The sequence below is a fragment of the Planococcus citri genome, chromosome 4 (genome assembly GCF_950023065.1).
Source record: "Planococcus citri chromosome 4, ihPlaCitr1.1, whole genome shotgun sequence".
NCBI lineage: Eukaryota > Metazoa > Arthropoda > Insecta > Hemiptera > Pseudococcidae > Planococcus > Planococcus citri.
Genome location: NC_088680.1, coordinates 65,168,933 through 65,193,407, shown reverse-complemented (window position 1 = coordinate 65,193,407; position 24,475 = coordinate 65,168,933). Strand labels below are relative to the sequence as shown.

Here is a 24,475-nt window from a genome sequence, read left to right as displayed (position 1 = left end):
GATAATAATGATAGCACATGATTGGTTGTTGGACTGCAGAGATAACATCCCACCAATCATGTTGCCAACCTATATTTTTAATGAAAAACTTTCTTTGGGGTGCTCGATATTTCTGGGCACCCTGTACTTATTAGTGGAAGGATAGAAATTCATTTTAAGCCTTTGTAGAGGTTTTGATCTCCATTAGTTTTCAAATGACAGTCCTCCAAACAAAGTGGTCCATATTTGGCGCCCTTACCTTTACTAGTTTGTGGTGAATTTTTTCTTGCTAATTTTTTATTTAAATGAGTGAATTCTATTTTTAGGTACCTAGCTAATTGATTTTTTGGGAGTCCATTAAAACGAATGAATTTTTCTGCAATTTGAAATTCCTACTTTCTCATCGTAGAAATCTAGAATAAATCTTGGGTGGCGATTTTCAATAATATTTTTTGTGTGATTCCAGATAAATTGTTTTGTACTTAGTTAGTGATTTTCAATAATTTTTTTTCCGTTGCAAGGATGAATATTTTTTCGAATAATTCAAGCCTTAAAATTTAAAATTGCCATTCCACAATCTGTATCAAGATTTAATGAATTCATACATTTCTTTTGAACTACATTAATTCACCTCGTTAACTAATTTCACCCACACCGTTCAAATCAGTATAGTATTAAATTTTTCAGTAGGCTACAGTCGACATAATTCGCATTTGTCGCAGGTCATGGTAACATGACATCGTGTTTGAGCATACGACACATATAATAGGTGCAGGGATGGCGAGGTAAGTTAATTAAACGTAATTTATCGTCGTTTAATTAGTCGATGAGTCTGACGCGATCGCATCGGTATTCTGACGATGATAACTCGATAATTATATTATAGGCACTCGTCTTATGTATAAACGATGCGATGGTTACGAGTAATTTAACGCACGTGTGTCATTAATGCGAACGCTTTCGAATAAAAAATAAAAATATAAAATATTAAGCTTATTTATTTAAATTACTCGCGCGTTTTGTTAACCTGATAATCCTACATGTCTGCTGGGCACAGACGTCAGAGGGAAGAGCAGCTATATAATACCTACACCATAAGGTATACACTGCTTCCAGTGTCTATAAGCGTCTACTTATAATTTTGAGATCTCGATCATATAGTTTGGAATTTAAATATTTTACTTCTAAGAACCATTTTTTTTTTGATAGGTAGCTAATCAAGTATCCATATACCTATTGATATATTATATTCGTATGATCTATACTTAGAATAAAAAAAAAAAAATTGAAAATAATAAGTCGTGCACTCACCTGAATTTGAGCCTTCATTGTGATTATGGTGATGATGGTGATGGTGGTGTAAACTGGTACTATTCGTGGTATTATTATTGCAAACGCTACTACTATTATTATTATTATTGCCGCCACTGCCGCTATTACAATTACTAAGACTGGTACTGTTGTTGTTACTGCTGCTATTGTTGTTACTACTATTACTATTATTATTGCTGCCGCCGCCGCTGCTATTACTATTATTGTTGTTGTTACTATTGCTATTGTTACTACTATGATTATTATTATTGGTAATACTGTTATTATTATTTTCACTATTCGTCGATTTCGATGAAAGTTCTTCGTGATCTTCCTTACAAAATAATCCGTCGTCTCTTAGCGCGAATTCTTCGCCGGGCATTAAAGGTTTTTGGCAAGCGTTACATTTAAAACATTCTAAGTGATATATTTTCGTTCTCGCCCTCATCACAACGTCGGTTTTATTAAAACTTAAGCTACATTTATCACATTTTGTACCAAATAATCTGAAACAGACAAATCATCGTAGCTTGGATTAATAATTTATGTAGTTGGATCGGTAATTATTTTATAGCTATTCAGATTATATTATAGTTTAAATGTACATTGAAATATTGTGCGAGGTAAGTATTTGTAAGTTAAATTCAGGTTGTCACAGCAAATGGCCAAAATGGCAAGTCGTCAATTATTTTTCTTTGAAATGTGCCAAAGATGAAGAAGAAAAAAATGTATGAGAGTAGATAAGTTGTCACCTCATTCGCTCGAAATTAATTGAAACAAAATTTGAAATTTCAAGAAACGTCAAGCAAAGAAATGAAGTTCCTTTGATGCAAGTTTCCACGAGAAAAACGAATGAATACGAAATAAAATTGATCAGATTTCCATAAAAATTGGCTTTTTGGGAAAATTCTGTTCTGAAACTCTGATGACCAAATCCACGAATCCTAATTTCTTCAAATTTTTGGTACCTCATCTGCTTGAAGTTTTGAGAACTTGGACCCAATTTCTCATCGAAACCATTCATTTCCAGTAAAACTTGATATGAAGTATTTTTCTGGAAAAAATTGATGTTTGTCTCCTGAATGATTTCGACTCAACTGCCTCTTTTCAATATTAAATCACACATTTTCAAGAGATACTGCCTTGTGTACCTGGTTTCAGGTTTAGTTAGACCTGCTTTTATCCGGCAACTGGTAGAAAAATTAATGAAGCATTCAAAAATTCGCCATCAGGTCCAATTTCAAAAGCAAGATTTCTTTTTTCGATTTTTGACAAATTTTTTAAAAAAGTTTAAAACTTATTTTGTCTTTAAAAAAAAAACAGAATTAAAAAAAATTGAAATAGGAAGCTGAAATTTGTTTCTCTTCCCCCTTATTTGATTTTCCGAATCCAATGATGATGGATTCGAATCATTTTGAAGCTTCCAGCGGATTTTTGGATTTTTCAGTTTTGGAGAAAAAGCTGTAAAATGGCCTAAAATGAAACTCAATAATTATTTGAAAACTCAGATTAATTGTATTGTTTTTAGTATATTGATTGACACATTTTTGAAGGGTTTTAAAAAGACAATTGTAGGGTATACTATTTTTTTAATGAAAAAATAATCACCAAATAAAATTTTGGCATCATTTCGGCCCTTCTATGAGATTTTTTCAAACCAGGAAAATCCTAAAATCTGCTTGTAGCTTCAGAAGAATTTGAAACCACAACCAATCAATAATCAATTTTGGAGATTTTAACAATTTTCAGCTTTCTGATTCAATCGTATATCAAATTTGATTTTTTTTGTTTTTTATACTTTTTTTTTGTGTTTTCTTTTTTTAAAATGAAAAATACTTGAACTGAATTCCAAAAGATTGAGCTAAATAATTGCAAAAAGGTGCATTCTGGGGAAGTTCAACTTCATAAATTACAAATTTGAGATTTAGAGGTAGATTTTTTTAGTGAAAAGAGGGACTTTTTGTAAAACAATTCAGATTGAATTTTTTATAAAAAATTACAAATTCAAGTAAAAAAATATATTCGCAGTACTTAAAATTCAGGTAGCTAAATCATCGTGAAAAGAATGAAATAAATTGGCTAAATTCACATTTAAAAATATTTTCGAAAAATAAAAAAATTCTGTCAACGCATAACTGGGGGCCATTTTCAAAATTAATTTTGATAGTCCAAAGAACATAAGAAAATTAAAAAATTTGGGTTCATGTATCATTTATGGGAATTGTTTCCTGTTCACATGCCAAATTTCGTATCATTTGATGATCAAAAATTCCCTCGACGATGTACCTAATTAGAAGTGAAAAAATCCTATTTCTCGAAGCCATCCCTTCCCCCTCACCCCTAAAAGATGATGAGATTCTAATAATAAAATTGACTGACAAAACACCCCATCATCAGCCAAAATTCCAGGTTCTTTTTATTTCTCAGCTCTAAAAAAACTCCAAAAATCATAAATAGGTACTCATTATCAATGGGGAAGTATCCCAATCACAAATTTTTGAACCAGATAATAAGGTATCGATAGAAGACCCCAAAATACACCGCCATAGCCAACATTTCTTTAGCTGAAATTCATTTTTTGGCAAATTTTCAAAAATACAAATTTAAATATTAAAAATAAGAAAAAAATCAGAAGTTTACCAATCTGACCTAGAAAACTGGAATTTGGTCTGTATCGTATTTTCGATCACTTGAGTCAATTGGTGATGGTTTCTACTTTCAAACCGCACTGTAAATTTTTATTGTTCCATTTATCCATTTTTTTTTTTCAAAATAAAAAAAATTAATCTTTGGAGAACATTTTGGATTTGAACCAGCATAATTTTTTTTTGAAAAGATGAGTCCTAGTGGATCGTAAGGGTCACAAAGAGGATGGTAAATTCAATCACGTCACTGACGTCACTTTTACCACGTTTTTTCGAAAACTGAAAAAATTCGGAAATCCACGTACTCAAGACCTCAGAATGGGCCGAAACTATCATCAACCGACTCAAGTAGGCAAAAATAGAGAATAAATCGAATTTTATCTTTGTTTGATCTACTTGGTAAAATTTTAATTTTTTTAATTTTTGAAACAAATTTTTAAAATTTTTAAAAATTATTTTCCAAAAAATGAATTTTAGATTGGCTTTTGTTGTGTATTTTGGTGTCGTCCATTGATGCCTTACCCTCTGCCGGATTCAAAACTTTTTATGCTGGTTTGGGTACTTCTCTTGCTAGGACAAGAGGAGATGAAGAACAAAATTACTAAATCATTAACATAGTATATATAAAGGAATGAAAAATAGAAGGGCTGAAAATTTTCCCACAGGTTCAAATAACATTTTCAGCTCTAATGAAATTTTTAAAAAAAATTCTGGAGGCTCCAGGATTATTCAAAATAACTTGAAACCACTTTCAATTCATTTGGAAGGTTGAAAATGTGGTGCACACGTCAAATTTCAACCTTCTACCAACCGCCATTCAATAAAAATTTCTATTTTATTCATTTTTTTGGCTCTTCGATTTTTAGAAAAATTCTCCAAAATTCAAGAAATAAGTTTCAAAATCTAAAATTTTCCCTGAGAGGAGAGAGGGGGAGAGGAGGGAAGGGGGATTTTTGCACACTCTTTCGGTCTGTTTTTGTTTTAAACAAAAATTTTTATGCCACGTCAGTTCAATGTAAGTAATTCATTTTTGTGGCAAATTTTCAAAAATTCCAATTTGAACTAAAAATGAGGTGAAAAAAATCAAAACTTCACCAAATTGACCCAGAAAACAGGAATTTGTTCCGTATTATATCTTCGACCCCTCGAGTCAATTGATTTCGGTTTCAACTTTCAAATCACTCCGTAAATGTTATTTTTCATTTTTTTTTTTTTTTTAAAAACTCTAAGTTTTGAAGAAAATTTTGGATTTGAGGCAGCATAACAAGATTTTGAAAATATGAGTCTAAACCAATCGCAAGGGTCACAAGGAAGATGGCGAATTCGATCACCCCCCTCCCCCCCATCATAGCACGTTTCTTTCGAAAACTGGAGAATCCAAAAATCCACTGGAGACCTCAGAATGGTCCAAAACCATCACCAATTGACTCAGGTGGTCCAAAAAAATCTAAACCAAATTTTAGCCTTTCATGGTCTATTTATTGGTAAAATTTTAATTCTTTCCATTTTTACTCCAAATTTTAAAAATTTCAAAAAATTTGCCAAAAAATGAATTCCAACACCTGAAATAATTTTGGTTAGTGGTGATTTTCTGGAGGCTTCAGAATTATTCATCAAAATGACTCGAAACCACCTTCAATTGATTTAGGAGGTTGAAAATGAGGTGCTCATTAAATTTCAACCTTCATACGTCTCACCTCCAGTAAAATTTTGATTTTATTCATCTTTTTGGCAGTGAGATTTTTTAAAAATTCGCCAAAATTCAAGAAATAGGTTTCAAAATCTGAAATTTTGACTAGAAGGGAGGAACGGAGGAGATGGGGTGTTTTTTCATGCTCTTTTGACCTGTCCTTGTTTTAATCAAAAGTTTTTATGGCATGTCCGTTTAATGTATGTACTTACTTTGTTGCATGTTATAATTTATATTGAGTGATTTATCCTCACAAACGTATCAAATTTCCTAAAAAAAATCCAAGTGCACCGAAAATCAGTCACTAAATTGCAGAATTTTGGCACTTTTAGTCGTATAAAGTTCTATTTTCATTCCCCTCCTTACCCATCCATTGCTTTGACAAGTCCTTATCAAAAATTTTAATAGCTCGAGTGTTTCCTTAAATGAAATTTCCGAAAATTTTAACTACATTTTTAGAAACGTTCGTCATTGAATACCTACTTAATGTACCTAGCTTTATAAATTCCATGAATGTGATAATAAAAATGTATGAAAGTGCAATTTATGTCACCCAACTTTTTTCATTAGAGTTTTACTTAATTGTTTTTTTTTTTTAAATTTTTTTCACATTAGTTGGTTGAAAAATGAAATAATACTAAACCGAGGACTAAAGTGCGAAGATGAAACATGATTTGAGATACCTAAGTACACAATAAGTACCTATTCTAACTTGAATTACATTGTTTAGGGGTTTCCAAAATCGATAAATATCATCTGGAAATTCCTGATCCAAAATTTTATCCCTTATAATTTTAAATCATAAGTGCCATACATAATAGGTGAGCTTTTAATTTATATTCATGCGAATTGAATATCTAAATCCTATTGCAGTACACTTCGTTATGCCTCGTGCTATTTTTCCATTCCCTTCTCTTCCTTCCCTTCCCTTCCTGGCACCTTTGCACGCATTTAACAAAAATAGCCTACCCAAGCGCCGCACTACCACTTCGCTCATTGTCATCGCTATGCAAACAAAGCTAAAGGCAGATGGTTTTGAATTGGAAAATATTGGTAAACATTTTGATTGAGAGTCAAAATCGTTTCGGTTTGAGTGGGTTAAGTTGCACGTAGACAGACACAACAAGCACAGGCGTGGCAGAGTGTTTCCAGCAATTCCTCCAATATTCGAGTATTTGTCGTTTTCTCGCTATTCGACGCGAGCGAGGCGTTATTCTTTTCTCTTCTTGCAGCATAAAGTAGTTTTTGTTTTTCTTCGCGATTAATAAAACATAAAGAGAAATAATAACAATAAGTATACTACGAATCTAATAGCATAGCAATAAGCGATCGTTTCAGCGTCTCGTCGACTTTTGTGTTTGTGCTTTTGTTATCGAATTTCGGCTTAAATTATTTTTATTTTTGTTTTTCTTGGCGCTTTATATAAATAGTCGGCGTCGCAGCTCTTTGTATTTTTTGCACTTTTGAAATACTTGACTGACGATTGTGAAGTGCATATTGACTGCATATCCATCGGTATGAGAATCACTCAGTTTCTATTTGAGGAAGACGTGACATTTCTCAGTTTTGAAGATTTTTTCAATTTTTGGATTATTTTATGCTGCAATTGATAGAAAACCACAACAATAGATCGTTCCCCCCCCAAAAAATGAATAATTAGTCAGAGAAGGGGGGATGGGGTAGTGGTCCACAAAGAATTATTCCACCCTTTAATGAAGACATTACCGAATTTACGATGATTTTTTTTCAATTTTAAGATGATCTGTTCCTCTATTTATAAAACATTCACCTCGTTCTCATTTCACCGCAACAATGTACTTGAACTAAAATCGCCTATAGTCTATAATTTATAAGTCTACGTGCGTATATTGGGTCGATTATGTACGACCAAAAGAACGTGTGTGTATTGGGAAAGTAAAAAAAGACGGAAGACTTGAGAAGGAGGTAAAGAAAAAGGCCGTGGGTGGCCTGCTGTGCTCTAATCGCCGCACCGAGTGTTTATTTTGTCAAAACGTTTGACAGAATACAGACAACGAAAAACCATCGAACACATCGACAAGCGACGAGTGACGAGCGGCGACGACATCGTCGACACTCGACATTCGACACTCGACACCATACACTGTACACATAGTATAGAAAAGCAAGGACCAATGGAACCGCATTATATAGGTAAGGTACCTCAGTATACTACACGTATCGCACTCCTTTAGTGTGCTATATGCGTACACTGTACAGTGTACATATATAAGACTATGTAGGGGGTCAAGGGGAGCAGGGTATTGGGTACACAAACGCATACTGTTCATAGACCATCATCGTATATATTGTGGGTACTGTAGTAGGTGCATAAAATGTAGGACCTCGCAGTGTACGTATGTAAGTCTGTGTACTATGTACACAACCGCAAAGGCAAACCGTCCTCGATCGAATCGAACCCCCCCCCATGGCCCCCTTACACAGCTATATCTCAATGCTACGTTATGCTATTGGCGTATTTCAAGAGTAGTACGTTCACGTATTTTACTCCTCTTGTAGTTTACTATATTGTTAGCTTTACCGTATCTTGTTACCCAATAGCCATTTCCATCAATTCGATGGAACACCAGTACGATATCGTATTCCAATGGGTCTGCAGTAGAAGGGTTCATGAGTTGGGACGAGCCGAGCAGGCAAAACGCACACATCCACAATCAAATTTTGCCTTTTGGCCATTTTCTCAAACGAAGCTCATTTTGATATAAAAATCTTCCAAATAAAAGTTTTGAACTTCTGCCTGAGTGAAGATAGTCAAAGTGTCTGAATATCTTGAAGTGGAGTCAATTTTTGCAAAACGAAAAAGAAAAATCGTTTGCAGATTTTGTAAATGTGGAGCTTGTAAATATATGACTATCTTTAATGGGAGGACAACAAGATTACAGAAACGTAGGGCAAAGTAGGAAATTTGCTGTGGGTATTAGTTTCCTGGACAACTCAAAGAAGAGCTCAAGATAAATGATAAATTATCAAGTTGAGGCATTGGACTTTACAACAAATTTTCCAGAATAAAAATCTCAAATTTTCTGTTCCCTTCAACGAATTGAATTTCTTCTCATCACTTTTAGAAACTAAAAATTTTGGCATTAAAGGGAGCAATGCTACGATTTAAAAACCCATTATTTTGTTTATTTTTAAAAAATGTCTCAAAACCTCAAAATGAGTGATTGAGGAGCTAGAATTCTGGGGAACTTCTTCCTAGGCCATATTCTATAATTACCTGTCATTGCATTTTGGACCATATTCTAATTACCTGTCCTTGCATTTTGGGATCATCTTCAGCACGAGTTTTCAAAAAAAAAAAGTATAGGTATAGTTACCTATATTCTGAGCTCACATATTTTTCAATAAAATGGCACTAAAATTTCAGGTATGTGCATTGTGCAATTAGGCAGGGAATTAGTTTATTTTCCAGCTGCTCTTCAAAGGTGTATTTTGAGCTCACATGTTTTTCAATAAAATGGCATTAAAATTTCAAAATGTGCAATTAGGCAGGGAATTACTCGTAGTTCATTTTCCAGCTGCTCTTCAACCTTCAATCAGACTCTGATGTCTATATATATGTTTTGCATAATAAATGGTAATACCTATAATATCTACTATTTAGAGTACATGGAGTTTGTCTTACCTAACATAATCTTTTTTGCAATACGTTTTGCCATCTCTGACAAAACAGGTACAGGTTTCATCTAAAAATTGTTGACAGTCTGCGCATCTCAAACAGGCAGCGTGCCACTCAAGGTCTGGTGCTACCCTTAAAATATATTGATCGTGTATTTGTGAGCCACATCCGAAACATGAACTTATTCTTCTTTTTTCTGAAACAAAACGAAAATCACAAATTTGATTAGTCTACAGTAGGTTCCATTTCAATAGTTCATAAAAATGCACTGAAAACATCTTTCACAATTCTTATAGTGATGGTGAATAATTTTTTGAGAAGATGAAGTACCTAAGAAATTTATGTAAGTATGTAGATATCAAATTGTACATATGCATCATTATTTTTTGAAATGAAATGAGTGATTGTGATGCCATTCTTTGGGATCAAATTATGGTATCATTTCTTGTCATCATATGTAATATATAAAAATGTAGCATCGCATAATTTCTCTTACTCAGACTTAGATTCATCATTCGATTTCCAAGCACATTGATGAGATTATTGAACCAGAGCTATGGGACTGAAACGATTTGGGATTGAATTTCAGTTTCAGAATCGAAGTTTATTCATTTTGGGATTGGATTTGTTTCAGGATTCGTTCTTCTAAATTTTAATTTTGATTTTGGGATTCGTTTTGGGATTGAAAAAATTGTTTTGGTTTCAGGTTTTGGGATTTCCATTTCAACCAACTTTAAGCTTTAATTGACCAATGGACCCTCCAAGGGGTCTAAAAAATGGGACGTTTTGATATGGGGAATCCAATGGTGTAATTAGTTTAACATTTAAAAATTTAAATGCATATTTTGCTTAATTATTTCCTCAAGTAATTTTTATTATAATCTGAGTAAATGATGATTAGGTAAATGATGTAAAATGACAGTTTATCAAAATAAAATCACAGGAAAAAGGCAAAAATTGAAATCCCAAAATCAAAACGATTTTGTTTCAGTTCTGGGATTGTTTTGGGTTCAAAATTATATCAGTTCCAAGATTTTTTTGGTTTCGGGATCAAGAAAAATAACCATTTTGGTTTCGGGATTGGATTTCAATCGGGATTTAATTGGTTCCCATTTTGGGATTTTTTCGTACCCACAGCTGTGTTGAATTCGCTTTTTGCCATTCCAATCCTTGATTTGATCTCTTTTTGATCTTTACCATCATTATATTTCATCAGCGCTCCAAGGTATCTAAACTGATTTATGCTTCTTTCAATGTTTTGTGTTCTGATGTTGATTTTCACCTCTTTATCTTCTCTCTTAGTGAATTTCATAACCTTGTTCTGGACTGCATTTATTAGTGGTGCAGAGTTATCGATGTGAGCTTATATATCGATATTCTCAATGTACAGTAGTCCCCGCTTAATGGAATAGGTTTGGGCCGAGGTACTTTCAATTCTATTAACTGGGATATTCTAATGAGCGGTCCAATAAAAAAACGCAGAAAAAATTTCGAAATATGTATCCTGTATCTTTGCTTATAGCATTATAACCTCTTACTACAATAATCCTACTCGTATTTGGGTTTTCCCCAATCATAAATAAGCTTGGACTTCCTTCAGCATAATGTCCATAATTTTCATAAACAAATTTCAAATTGTTATTCCTACTTATTTGTTATAGAATCCAGTTGCGATCGGGTATGTTTCATTCTACAAACAAGAGAAAGCTGAATGATAAAAACACACAAAATTCTGAATTCTGTTGAAATTTCATCACTTTTTGATATTTTTAGGGGTTGGGTTCAGTACTTATTTGGTTTTTTAGTTAGGTACATTTAGTCTTTTAATATGTTTTGAAAACTTTTTTGGACAATTTTTACATTTAACATGTTTAAAACACGTCTTTTTCATCCACTTTTTGTTAAATTTTGTCGAATTTCCTTGATTTTATTTAGTCTTTTAATATGTTTTGAAAACTTTTTTGGACAATTTTTACATTTAACATGTTTAAAACACGTCTTTTTCATCCACTTTTTGTTAAATTTTGTCGAATTTCCTTGATTTTATCCAACTTTTGAAGATTCATCAATTCTATTAACTGAACTCAGTGCTCTTTTTTACAACAATAAGTGATATAACTTACAAGTAAGAAGATGCAAGCGTTCTGTCCCAACCCATTTCCATTCCATTATCCGAATTATTCTATCAACGGTGACTACATTAAGCGGGGGCTACTGAATATCAAAAATTTTACATCAATTACATCAAATGTACATCAAAATTCAAAAGTGACATTTTTTTAGAGAGAAAATGTGGGAAAATTGGACATGTTTTACAAATGAAACAATGTAATTCGTAAAATCCCAGCAAAACTGAATTTTTCTTGCTATTTTCATGAGTCAAGTACAATTTGTAAACAAAGCATATTCTGGTTTTTATAAAATTAAGTCCAAATTGCAGTTCAAAAAACCCGGGTTTTCAACAAATTTTTGCAATTTTGATGTACATTGATGATCGAAATGTTACATCGATGCACATCAATATCTTCTTAAATCGATGTACAGTACATCAATGTATAATTGATAACTTTGCACCACTAGCATTTATCTTCATTCTCCCCGACAAACCACCTCGACACAATCTTGAAAAAAAATAGGGTCGAGTTAACTCAAATTTCAAGTCAAATTTGAACCAATTTATTTCCTTTTCATCATTTTTTTCGGCATAAAATCGACCTATTCTCGAACATTATCGGTATAAAATTGACCCAAATTTACCATCAAGCATATTTCATATTGAGCATCGCCACATATTTTGTGTCGATAATTTGAAAAGTGTGTGTAGTTTTTCAGTTGATTTTTCAACACTTTTTTGTGATTTGATGCAAAATTGACTCAATATCTGTGTCGATGGTTTTGAGTACATTCTATCGACACATTTTTCTGATCAATTTTGTGTCGAGCTTATGAAAAACGACCTTAAATCTTCAGAAAATTGCTCTTCATATTCTAGTGCATATTGATTGCAATTACATAATATTATTACATTGTGAATTGATATTTAAGATGATTTGATGGGAAAAATCCCTGCACCTCGACTCTTTCTTGACTCAATAATTGGATCTAGATGTCCCCTTAGAAATGAAGCGAAATGTTATAACACTTCTTTTCTCCAACTTTGAAGTTTTTTGAAAAACTACTTATAGTTTTTGCTACACACTTTATCTGCGAGTAGTGAATTGATGTCAGCGATGAATAATTGATGTCTATTTTTTTATCAATTTTTGGTCTACTTTTACTACTACTGTGCTGTTAATCAACCATAAAATTTTGAAGTGATTTTCATACTTACTATTTTCATTTCTCAGCAAAAATGAGTCAAAATCAACTCCAACTTCAATGTACAGAAAAATTATATACCTATTTTTAAGAAAAAAATTGATGAATATTTTGTGTCAAGTTTTGACTACTTTCAATTCATCAAAAAATTGATGAAAAATTGATTCAAATTTTGAAGCTTAAAAAAACAATTGACTACAACAGCACAAATATGCATTAATTTTTAATCAATTTTCACGCCATTTTCATTTCTAAGTGATAATCAGCTTAAAATCAACTTCAACTTTTATGTGCTAAATTAATGTCTATTTTCAAGGCAAAATCGATAGATATTTCAAATCAAGTTTTCATAGTCTTATCATTTTGACAAAAAATTGATGAAAAATAGATCCAACTTATGATTTAAAAAGTAATCAATTTTTCTACCATTTTGCAACAATTTTGAATCGATTTTTTACATATTTTCATTCGAGCAAAAAATTGGTAAAAAATCGATCCAGCATTGAAATTTTAAAAAAGGCATCGATTATGATATCACAAATTTAGAACAATTTTTAATCGATTTTCACATCATTTTTATGACTTGGTAAAAATCGTCCTATAATTGACTTCAACTTTTATTTGCATAATTGATGCCTATAGAGAAAAAAAATCAACAAACAAGTACTACAATAAAGGATGATTTGGGATCAAGTTTCCATCAATCTTACATTTTTTAAAAAATTGTTGAAAACTATCAGTCGATTATTTTTATATTTTTTGTCAATTCTCAAAATCATCAAAAAAATGATCAAAAATATTTGCCGATTTCTACGCGATCAAAACTCGACCTCAAACTGAAAGTCGAGATGGTTTGTCGGGTCTATTCTAATCCAGCACTGTTTATCCAGTTGATCATTAGGTACCTGCATTTGCACTTCAGTTCCAGCAAGAATCGCTTTGTCATCTGCGTAACATATTTCATTGATTCTCTTGCCATTGATCTGGAGTCCCATTCTCACAATTATTGCTTCTCTCGTAATTTCCTCTGCATACAAGTTGAACAGCCTAGGTGATAGCGGGCATCCCTGCCTCACACCTCTTTTTATAGCACATCTGTTCATTAAGTATATGTACATATTTCCAATTTTGATGTTTGCAATCTGTTCCCAGTACAGATTCTTTATTAGTCATTATTCGCAGGTCGTTGTCATCAATGTTGTGCTTCTTTAGAGCAGTAAGGTAGAAAAATTAATGAATTAAAAATTGATGAATTTGGTCTAAATTCAGGTTGGTGGTGTAAGTAGGACGTTCTGCATGACACATTACAGCATTTTTTTAAATGTCAACCAAAAGTGAGCATTTCGAGTAACGAGAATGGAGAAAAATATTTTTTTTTGCGTTCTCAATTGAAATGTGTGATTAAGTTGAATGGATCCCTCAAATGGAGGAAATATTGAGCCTCAATCTTTTCAGGCTTTTAATTTCCCTACCCCCTCCCTACCCCACCCCATCCCCCCTAATACATTCCATGGCCCTAAAATATTGTAAATATACTTACCTACTCCCAGAATTCATTTTAATAAATCTTTACTGGTCTTAATTTTGCTGTATCTACTCACCAAACCATTTAGATAGCCTATTTAATTTATATCTCTTACATAAAATTTACCACGAATATCACTTTAAAGTTTGAGCACATGTTACCAACAATATTGACAATGCATGATGAAAACAAAAATAGTCACATTATATTTGAAAGAAAAGTAAAATGATGTTTTGATATGGTGTAAAATAATTAGTGTTCATGTCGTATTCGCGTTAAACACGTTTGGTCAAGGCGACGACGACGATGGTCGATGATAGCTACTACACAAAGAGCATCAAAGAGCAGTAGCCACTATGTACCATAAACCTATCTATGATCATTGCTCATGCTCAGGTATACGTATTATATTATGGAAGTCCTAAATACATACGTGTATTGTGTACAGTACCATCCCACAGCGTGTTTAGGTTAGGTTAGGATACCTGAAATGTACATATATCTTACCTACATCGATTCGTTACACCCGGCTGTACTATCTACTGACAGAATAAATTTACACAGACCCAAACATACTACGTACTATATCCAGATGAATGGCGAGTAGCGGTGGCTAATATTTTACAACACAGCACAGTAATATGCCAATTGCATGCAGTGTGTTTTGGTGTGGTGTAGTGTGTACCATATAGTATACTCGTATGTGTTAATTTGAGTATTAGATGCTTGACCGCGCCACGCTGCCGCGTCATCGATTCAAAGGGGATGGTAGCTGACTAGCTGGCAGCTTTGAATTATAAGCCGAGCGCTAATTAGGCCACACAACGATTACGTCTCACGTAAGCAACGACCGCCGTGCAAAGCGAGCACGCGAACAGGGAGCAGTATATTCTACATGTACACATACACAGGTAGCCTATCCTATATCACTTTTAAAGGCGGAATAATTGAGAGTTTTTTTTATTTTTTTGTAAATATTCTCATTTTACAGTTCTGTTTCTTGAGTAAATAGGCACTCGCAGGTATAAAACTTGATGCAAAAAATTTGAATGAATAAAACTAAGGTGTTGGTATAGAATGGTGAAATTTGACCCTTGAACTCTTCTGGAAGTTTCAAATTGAGTCTATCTTGAAGCCTCCAATGCCAGACAAAAAATGTGACCTGTTTTTTCAATATTTTTTCAACGTTTTTAGACTCATTTTTACGTTTTCAAAAATTCCCCAAAAATCTGAAAATAAATTAGGCGAGCTGAAATTTTGGATTTAGTGATGGTCACAATTAGTGATGTAGGTACTCTTTCCAAAGGTCTAACAAGGGAACCTTTAGAGCTGATTCTTTTCGATTTGAACGATGCCAAGCTAGATCGAATGAGCATGTCCTGAAACCCTTTTTTAGAGCATTCTGGAGTCTCCAGCGATTTTTCATGACTTTGGTTGGTGCATGTTGGGCCCCTTTCTTGCACTTGACTCTGTTAGAAATTCATTTTTGGTTGCTCCAGAACAATAGTGAATTTTTGAAGAACTTTAAAAACTTGCTGGAGGCTCCAAAAAGGTCAAATGGGAACCTTTTTGAGTCGGGTGGTCGTGTAGACATGTACCAGATAATTTCACGTTGAAAAACCCGCTCGTTATTGATTTATTTTACATTTTCTGGAATTTTCGAATTGGTCAAAAATTCATTCTGGAACTGGAATTCCTGGAATTTTGCGATAATCACTTGAAACGATTGAGAGGGCGTCCGATAAGCATAGATCAAAGTTGTATGTAGGCTATAGAGTAGATTTTTGGCCCCTCCAGAGCGATTTCAAATTTCTGCAGGAATTTGAGAATTCGCTGGAGGCTCCAGAATGGTCCAAAACTAGCAGTTGGTGATACTCTGATGCACGAACAAATTGGTTCAATTTGCTTTGAAAAAATTTATATTTCATAAAAATGTTTGAAAATCGCCTCCAAGTGTTTAAATTTTTTGAGCTCGCAGAAAGTTTCCAAAATTCTAAACCTAAAATGGTTTTGTTCTTTGGACTTCCTAGAACCCATCTAAAAAAAAACGTGAAATTTTTATCAACATTTGGTAAAAAATGAAAAAAATTAAGAAAAACACATTTTGGCCCTCCCCTCCAAACACTTGCTTCAGGGGTTCAAACTTTTTATCAAGTTTTTTCTCATCATGGTTGACCTTTTTGGGACAGGAGCTTTTAAAGCACTTTAGGCTCCAACAGTGTACACTACACAGGCAGCATATTGTGCCATTTACGTATATCATTCGAGTAAGTACAGAAAGAGTATGTTGGAGCGAGAATTTGTTTACTTTTGAAGTATCTCTACCTATGTAGGTATAATCGTCGCACCACACCGCATCGTCGTTCAGTGCGTTAATTATTGTAAGAATAAAGAGTTTTATTACGAACCTCTTAAAATCGGTTTTACTCGTATTTGTATTCCGTTCAAGGTAATGGGAACATTATTTTGTGGGAAAAGTCGCCGTAATGCCTATAATGATTTTTTTCTTTTTTCTTTTTGTCGAAATGAACGAATGCGAAAAGTAAACCGCCGAATAAAAGGTATAATTGAATGTAAATATATGCAATAAAAATCAAACGACGATCGGTGACGCGTTTTCTGAAGATTAAATACCTATAAATGCCACCTCAAAAATGCAAAACTTTTGAATGCATGCGCAATTCCAAAATAAGTCTCTTGAGATGTTGTTGTTTTTTTTTTTTAAATCCTCACAGAAGTAGACGACTTTTCTTCTATACAGAAAATGAATCAAAGATAAAAATAAAAAATTGAGAAAAAATAGTTTCAAGTTGACAATTATGGCAAGTGCAGAATTTTTTTCGCCAAGTACCTTACTAAAGTATTAAGTATGCTAAATGGAAAATTTCTATGCAAAAAATGTTACGGATTATGCCAAAATGTCAATATACTATACACAGTAGACTTGTGTGGTAGATACCATAAGGTAACTGTATAGTTTACGCAGATGAAATCCATAAAGAATCAGTAGCAATGCCAAAACCAATTGACCACAAAAATAGGTATACTGGTATACATATATGTAAGACATAGATAATATAATAAGTTTAAGATGAAGTAATAGCATCGCAGTTCGCTAGGCTGCCTCCTTCGCCATTATCCTGATCGTCGTCGTCGTCAAATGTACATAAATACGAGCGCGTTATCACGAAAATTCTAATAAACTCGTATATATATGTACAATAAAATATGTATTTTAAATTGCGCCGCGCTGAAAGCTGAAGCTACGTCGCGTTCGCGTCTATAAACCGGTTCTTTTGATAAGGTGCGGCGGCGCAGCGCGTCACACTAATCCGGCGCCTGACACTCGTTCCTAATCTTCTTAATTCTGGTCGTAATTCTTTATGTCGCGCAGCAGCGTTTGTATGTACCAAACTTTCGACATTTTGAATTGACCGGCCACCAGCCGCCGCCGGCGCCGAATGGATGGTGGCAAGCAGCACTCGCTAGGGCAACTGTTGTGGTAGAGTACTTCGATCGAAATGTCGAAAATAAGAAATAAAGAAATTTAATCGGCTCGGGTTGTATAGGCTATATTTGTAAGGTTGTGTGATAGGATTTTCCATTCATGTACCTAGGTATGCTATATGCTATCTACAATTTACCCATACAAGTTAGATAATTTCTTGAGTGGAGTGGAGGGAGAATGCGATATAATGCTTGATATTTGTGCTAGAGTGTCATTTTTTGGAGTGTGATGTTTAACATATCGCACCTTCGGAGTAATAAGGTTACATCCCAAAAAAGTGAAATTTTACAGGAGAGTGATTTTCTTTTTTTAAAAAACTTGATTCATTATTTTCATCAAATTACGAATTAATTGTGAGGAACGAATGGCACCTCATTTTTTGGATCAGGTATCCAACCTTCATTTAGCATAAGAACACTTTGAAAAATAAAATCTTAAAGAGGAAATATTTCAATGTTTGGAAAACATTATTTTTGAGTTATTCCCTTTCATCAAAATTGATCTGGAGGCGAAAGAAAGAGTCCAAAAAAATTTCATGGTAACAAAGTTACACAGAATTGAATTTCGGCCAATCGACATAAATGTCGTTAGTTTTTTTTCTAGAGTGCTTAGTTTTTGAGTTTTTCTCAAAAAACTAAAATTTCACTGTAGGTTATGTGCAAATTCATTTCTCTGAGTTTTTTTTTACCTTCTCTAGTTTTTTTTACCCCCCCCCCCCCAAGAATTTTCTAAAAAATAAGCCACCAAAGTCATGAATCGATTTGAAAACCATATCAACATGTTTTGTGGTTCTTTAGGAACACAATGCCCTTGAAAAACTGCATTTTCCATTTAATCTTCATGGTTCAGGGGACTTTGAAAAATGTGATGTGAATTTTAGTCGATTTTCTTAACAAAATTTTAAAACAGTGTGTTTTGATTTTAAGGATTGGACGCACTAATTTCCATCAAAATGAGTTCGTGAGTACATCACTGAATTCTACACACTCTGGTCTATTATGTAGATGAGCTGGCTAGTTTTCATCGAAATTGTTTTCTAAAAATTTTTTTAACAGGTAAAAAAAATAGAAAATCCATATTAATTTTTGTTCTCTAATTTTTTTACCCCCCACTATTTTCAGAATTTTTGCTCGCTGAAGACCGTTTAAAGGGGTGATGCCAATTTTATTCATTTTTGGAGAAGTTTCGAATGTACGGCTCTGAACTTTTGTAAATAATATTGTCCAAAAAACACTTTCTACAGTTGATTACATCAATGTAAACAATCAACCAGAAAAACTGAATAAATGATTGATACCCCTCTGATATAGGTTGTCTATGAAAGCAAACAAAACAAAAACTGGTACAAAATTGAAGACCTTAAGTAGGCATAGCAGTAACATGGAAACAGAAAATTGGAGCAGGAACTTTCACAGCAATTTTTTACCATCTATATCCGCAAAAAATTTCCAAAAAATAGTTTTTTTGTAAAAAAAAATGCGTTCATCTGGTGGTTTAGGAATTTTACAGTCCAAAAATACGTGTATTAAATTTTTTTGTTGAAAATTTGCACAAATAATCTTTATACATTCTCAATTATATTCTCAATTATGTTTTCAAGCAATGAATACACTAATGATAACGGAAAGGGCACTTTTTGGCATGATTAATTAATAATTTGTCAGGAAACGTTGAATCTATGTTGTTACTATTGAAAAAACAGAAAAAATTGGGGGTAAAAAAATAGCAAATGGGGGTAAAAAAATTGCAAACTCGTTTTTTTGCAAAAAAAATTTTTTTGGTGAACCTAATGAAATTAAACTTTCGGCAAACACTGAATCTTGTCAACAAATGTTTGCTGATTTCAATGCGCTTTTCAGTTTTTCTCTAGCTTCATTAGGTCAGAAGAAATTTCAAGATATGTCCTGAGGGGGGTAAAAAAATAGGGCCGTTACCCCTATATACCATACACATTTCTATCTGGCAAACATTCAAAACAATCAAAACTGTTTTTCAACACTTTGTATGTAGTGTACGAAATTTATACAAAAAAGCAGATATTTTTGAGATATATGTACGTAACCTTATCTATAACACCAAACAACTTGCGATGTTGTTTGGAATTTTGAGTAATACCATTTGCGTTTTTACAAGATCCAGATAGGGTACCCAACTCAATGTAGTTTTTTGGTTGCGGGGGGGGGGAGGGTCATACAAACCCCAAAAATGTCAGAATCAATTTTTTTTTCGATGAAACCACATTACTTCCAAGGTGCAATATAGACTGTTCTGAAGTATTCTGGTGAAACTGTGGTGTGTTATGATTAAAAAATGGAATTAATTTTGGACATGAGGTTGTCAGCTTTATTTCTGAGCTAGTATCAAAAGTTAGTAGGTAGGAAAATAGGTATTGTAAGGAGAATTTCTAAACAGGTAGGTAGGATCATTTTTATGTAGGAAATATAAAGAATAGAACCATAACACACCACATAAGCTTCTCGATAATAATAAAATTCATTCTCAAATAAGAAACTAAAAATTCTTCTCCTTAAAAATAATTTGGAAGCAACGCCAAAAAGGAGATGCTGAATAAATTTGGTTCACAAAATCAAATATTCAAACTTAAAAGAAACACGAATGTATCTCACACAAACCAATTCATCTTGGTAATTCAAAGATAGAAAAAAAATAAAATCTCTTATGTCGAGATATACTTATCAATAAATTTAGAAAAAATGAACTCGATTCATAATTGAACTTTGAACCATTTCAATTTATAAAGCAAATAAAAAAGCTAGTGGAAAAGTCCTATTTGACTATATCATACTATACAAAATATACATTAAAACCATATAATCATGGTATAGGTATCTTATACGACGACCGTATACAATGGACAAATAGTTCTGCCGTGAAAATGAGGCAATATGTGACGGCTAGATTTTGGATGCAGAATCCAGGAAACGTTCTGCACATGCGCCAAATATGATGCTTTCGGCGCTGGTGGAGAGAGAGATGGTTCACTGGTTGAACATGGGTAGGAGGTAGGAAATGGTCTCTCTCTCCAGCAGCGCCGAAAGCATCATATTTGGCGCATGTGCAGAACGTTTCCTGGATTCTGCATCCAAAATGTGGCCGTCTTTTTCTCCGCTTGAACTATTCGTCCATTGTATACAGTCGACGATCTTATAGGACATTGTTTGCTCACCTACTTAGGTGCTTAGGTCATGGCAGAGCCATGCCTACACCAGCACCCTCGGTGCAGGGACTTAAGCCTCCATAGTTAGCCTGATGAGCACTTTGAATTAAGTATATTTAAAAATCACAAACTCCGAAAACAATTAAAATTCTCTATTCAAATCATAGTTATTTGATTCTCTTCAAAACTAACATCAAAAAACATAACAAAAATAGGAATATCAAACTGATAAATGCACACTTCTGTCTAAAAAAACGCGGTAAAAATACAAGTCATCTTGAACAAGGAAGTTTACCTCAACGACTACATTGTGAGGGCGAATGGGAAAAGGGACCTCCCAACCAAAAAATCAATTTCTGTTTTCTTCGCTAAATTTTCTTGGGGACTCTTTAAAAATCGAGTGGAACCCTCAACAGGCCTCAATTTTCATCATTTCATCAAATTTTTCTACTTTTAAGCGAGGCATGTATAAATTTATTACTTACAAAAGTAGAAAAATGACGCAAAAAATTCGAAAAAAAATGTAAAAATGCGTAAAAAATTAAAATTTTACAAAAACTCATTACTTTTAAAGGTGCGTTTATGATTGTCCGTAACTCTTACGGCCTGTTACAGAAAAGTAAAAATTTTTTTACTTTTCTGTAATTTTCTTTGTTCTTTTCTGTAAAACAAAAAGTTACGGTTACGGACAACGTGAACTACGCCATAAGAATTCTTGTATTTTACTTTTCCATAACAGACCGTAACTTTTATTACGGTTAGTTACAGACAATCATGAACGCACCTTAAAAGAAATACGTGAAAAAAAATATAAAAAATTTTTGCCATCTGCGGGACTCGAACCCACGACCTCTGGCGTGACGAGCCGCCTCTGTACACACGTAGCTACCGGGAGTGTTGTGAGAATCGGCTTTCTAATGATATACAACTAATTTTATTGTGAAATTAACATGAATAACACAAAGAACAGAAAAACATCGCCAAAATCAGCCGCAAATCAGATTTTTATTAAAAATGAAATACTAAAAACCTTGAATATACTCAATCTATCAACTTTGAAGTGCATAATTTGGCCAGTAGAGCTTGTTGGAGGACGTGCGTGAATGTTTGGTAGTATGTAGAACCTTCGAAGTTCAAATAGCCATACATAATCTTACAAAATAACAGAGGAAATAACGCAAAACTTTAAACCTCCCCCCCGTAAAATTTTACTTTTGGTCGGGAGGTCCCTTTTCCCATTCGCCCTCACAATTATCTTTCCCTTTACCTCCTCCATTTATCTCATCCAAAGAGAATAATCTTCTATCAGTAAAATACGGAATTAAGAGGTAATAACTAATAAGCATCTTACGACAAAACATGGACCATGAGTACAGAATGGGAGAATAAAATATCTGTTTTTGAGATGATCGTGCTACCCGCTACCGAAAGCTACTGAAGATCTCATGGAAGGACTTAATCTACAACACAGAAGTCAAAGCAAGAGTAGGGGAAAAACAAAGTACTAGCAGAGGATATCAAAAACAGGAAAATGAAGTACTTATATTGCACACAAATAACAGTATATATTTTCATGCTAGTGATACAGGGAAAAATTCAAGTAAAAATGATAAGAGAGAGAAGACAATCAGAGCTGCTGACAACAAACCAAGCTTGTTATCTAAAAAAAAAATCCAGTAAAGGTTATGGTTAAAAATTTCTGGTTAAGCTTGTGGTTAAAAATTTAACAAGTAATTCAAAATTTAGGGTAAAGGTTACTGTTAAAGTTTTTCATATTTTAAAGTTACCTGTTAAGGTTCAGGTTATGGTTATTGGTGATCATTTTTTTTTTCGGTCAATGGTTAAGGTTAATGTTACAATTTTTGGTGGTACTTTTCCAGTTGAGGTTAACATTTCGGTTAATGGTTAAAATTACAGTTGAAAATTTTCAAAATTTTTCTCTGAGTTTGAAATCTTGAAGTTTGAAAATTGAAAAACTGGTAACATTATTGAATTCAAAATGTAACAATTTTTTATCAGGTATAGGTATATTATTAAAATATCATTTAAGATCGAGCCTTAATAGTTTAATGACTAATGAGTATAGAGCCCTGTGCTGACAATGAAATGATCGTCGGCGGCGGCTAGGGCACGCATAGCACTGTGGCTGGTGGTAGAGCCAATTCCAGCCAAAGGTCTTGGCGGCTGCAAAAATTTCACTCGGTGGCGGCTCAGCTGACTACAATTGCTTCAAAGTTGACATTTTGGGGTAATTTTTCATAAATTATTAAATTACCCCAAAAATGCAAATTTTTGTATGCAAAATCAAATTTAACTTCTTTAAAATACCCATTTTTTGAGCTGAAAAGGGAAACCATTTTGGTAGTGTGTGACAATAACAAAAGTTTTGCCTCTTGAAAAAGCCAAAATATGCGAAAAATCTCCCTGAAATTTGCTGTTTGAGTGAGTTGAGCCGGCTCAGCCGAGCAGATTACTCGACAGTGGCTGAAGTAATTTTTGAACCAGCGGCGGTGGCTTAAGAAATGTTTGATTTCCAACTGTTTTTTTTTTCTAAAAAATTTTCGTTTATGGTTACAGTTACAGTTTTTTTTTGATCTCAGAAAACATCACCAAAAAGTTTCACTTTTCTGTTAAAAATTTCTAAACAGTTTCACTTTTTTGCTAAAAATTAAGCCAAAAATGTTGCTCTTTTACACAAAGTTTCAATTTTCCCCCAAAAAATTGCAAACACATAAATATGCAAATTTCAATTTTTTTCAAAAATTTTCAAATTAGCTCTGTGTTATGCTTAGATTCATAAATTGTTGAAATCTCACTTTTCTGCCAGTAATCACTAAACATTCTCACTCTAATGTCAAAATTTCCAAAAAAGAGTCGATTTATTGCCATAAAGCTGCGCAAAATCCAGGGTTGTAAGGTAATTTATGTCGGTAAATTACGGCGGTATTTTACCGTATTTTACGGTATTTTACCAAAAGTTTATTACCGTATTTTACCGTAAATTACCAAAAAGCATTTTTTTGCCACATTATTTGAAAGTTGAAAGGATGAATCAACAGCTGAAGATGATTGGCATCAAAATTCACAATTAATTTGCATCAATGCTAATGATAATTGATACATGCTACATATAAACAGGAAAATATCTTGAAAATTACCAAACAATTGCCAGAAAATTATTCACAATTGGTCAAAAATCAGAAAAAATTGCATCAAATCGTGAAAACATGTTGAAATGTCATTAAAATGTACTTCAAAATCATTAAATTTTGGTTATTTCAATCATTTTATTTAAAATAACCAAGTTGGTCAATTTTTTATTTTTTGACAATGTTGAATGATTTTAAATTTTAATTTTAATCCATGCATGGTTATTGGTTACTCATACAATTAATTTTTCCCCATTGGCATTGGCCATCTTTCATCACTTTTTAGTTTTTACTTTTTAGTAATTTTCAGTAACTTCAATGTTTTTCAATTTCAAGTGTTGTTACCTAATGTAATTTTTAATTTTAACGCTTTTATAGTTTCATATTGTTTTCAAATTTCAAGCAGAAAATTATTGAAATTTCCACCCATTACATAATACAGTGAAACCGCGATAAGTGCAAACTCAAGGGACCGGAAAAATTAATGCACTTATTGAGTTTTTCACTTAAAAGG

The 24,475-nt window shown here is 33.1% G+C and overlaps 1 protein-coding gene across 1 annotated transcript in view; it reads right to left on the bottom strand.

The window, feature by feature from the left end:
- The window catches only part of tup (LIM1_Isl and LIM2_Isl domain-containing protein tup), a 94,940-nt gene that overhangs the window by 35,006 nt on the left and 35,459 nt on the right, over positions 1-24,475 (bottom strand). The window contains exons 2-3 of the mRNA XM_065364984.1: positions 9,290-9,479; positions 1,291-1,796 (exon numbers count right to left, since the gene is read on the bottom strand). Of these exons, the coding sequence (XP_065221056.1) occupies positions 1,291-1,796; positions 9,290-9,479 (696 nt within the window). The remainder of the gene's footprint in view (positions 1-1,290; positions 1,797-9,289; positions 9,480-24,475) is intronic.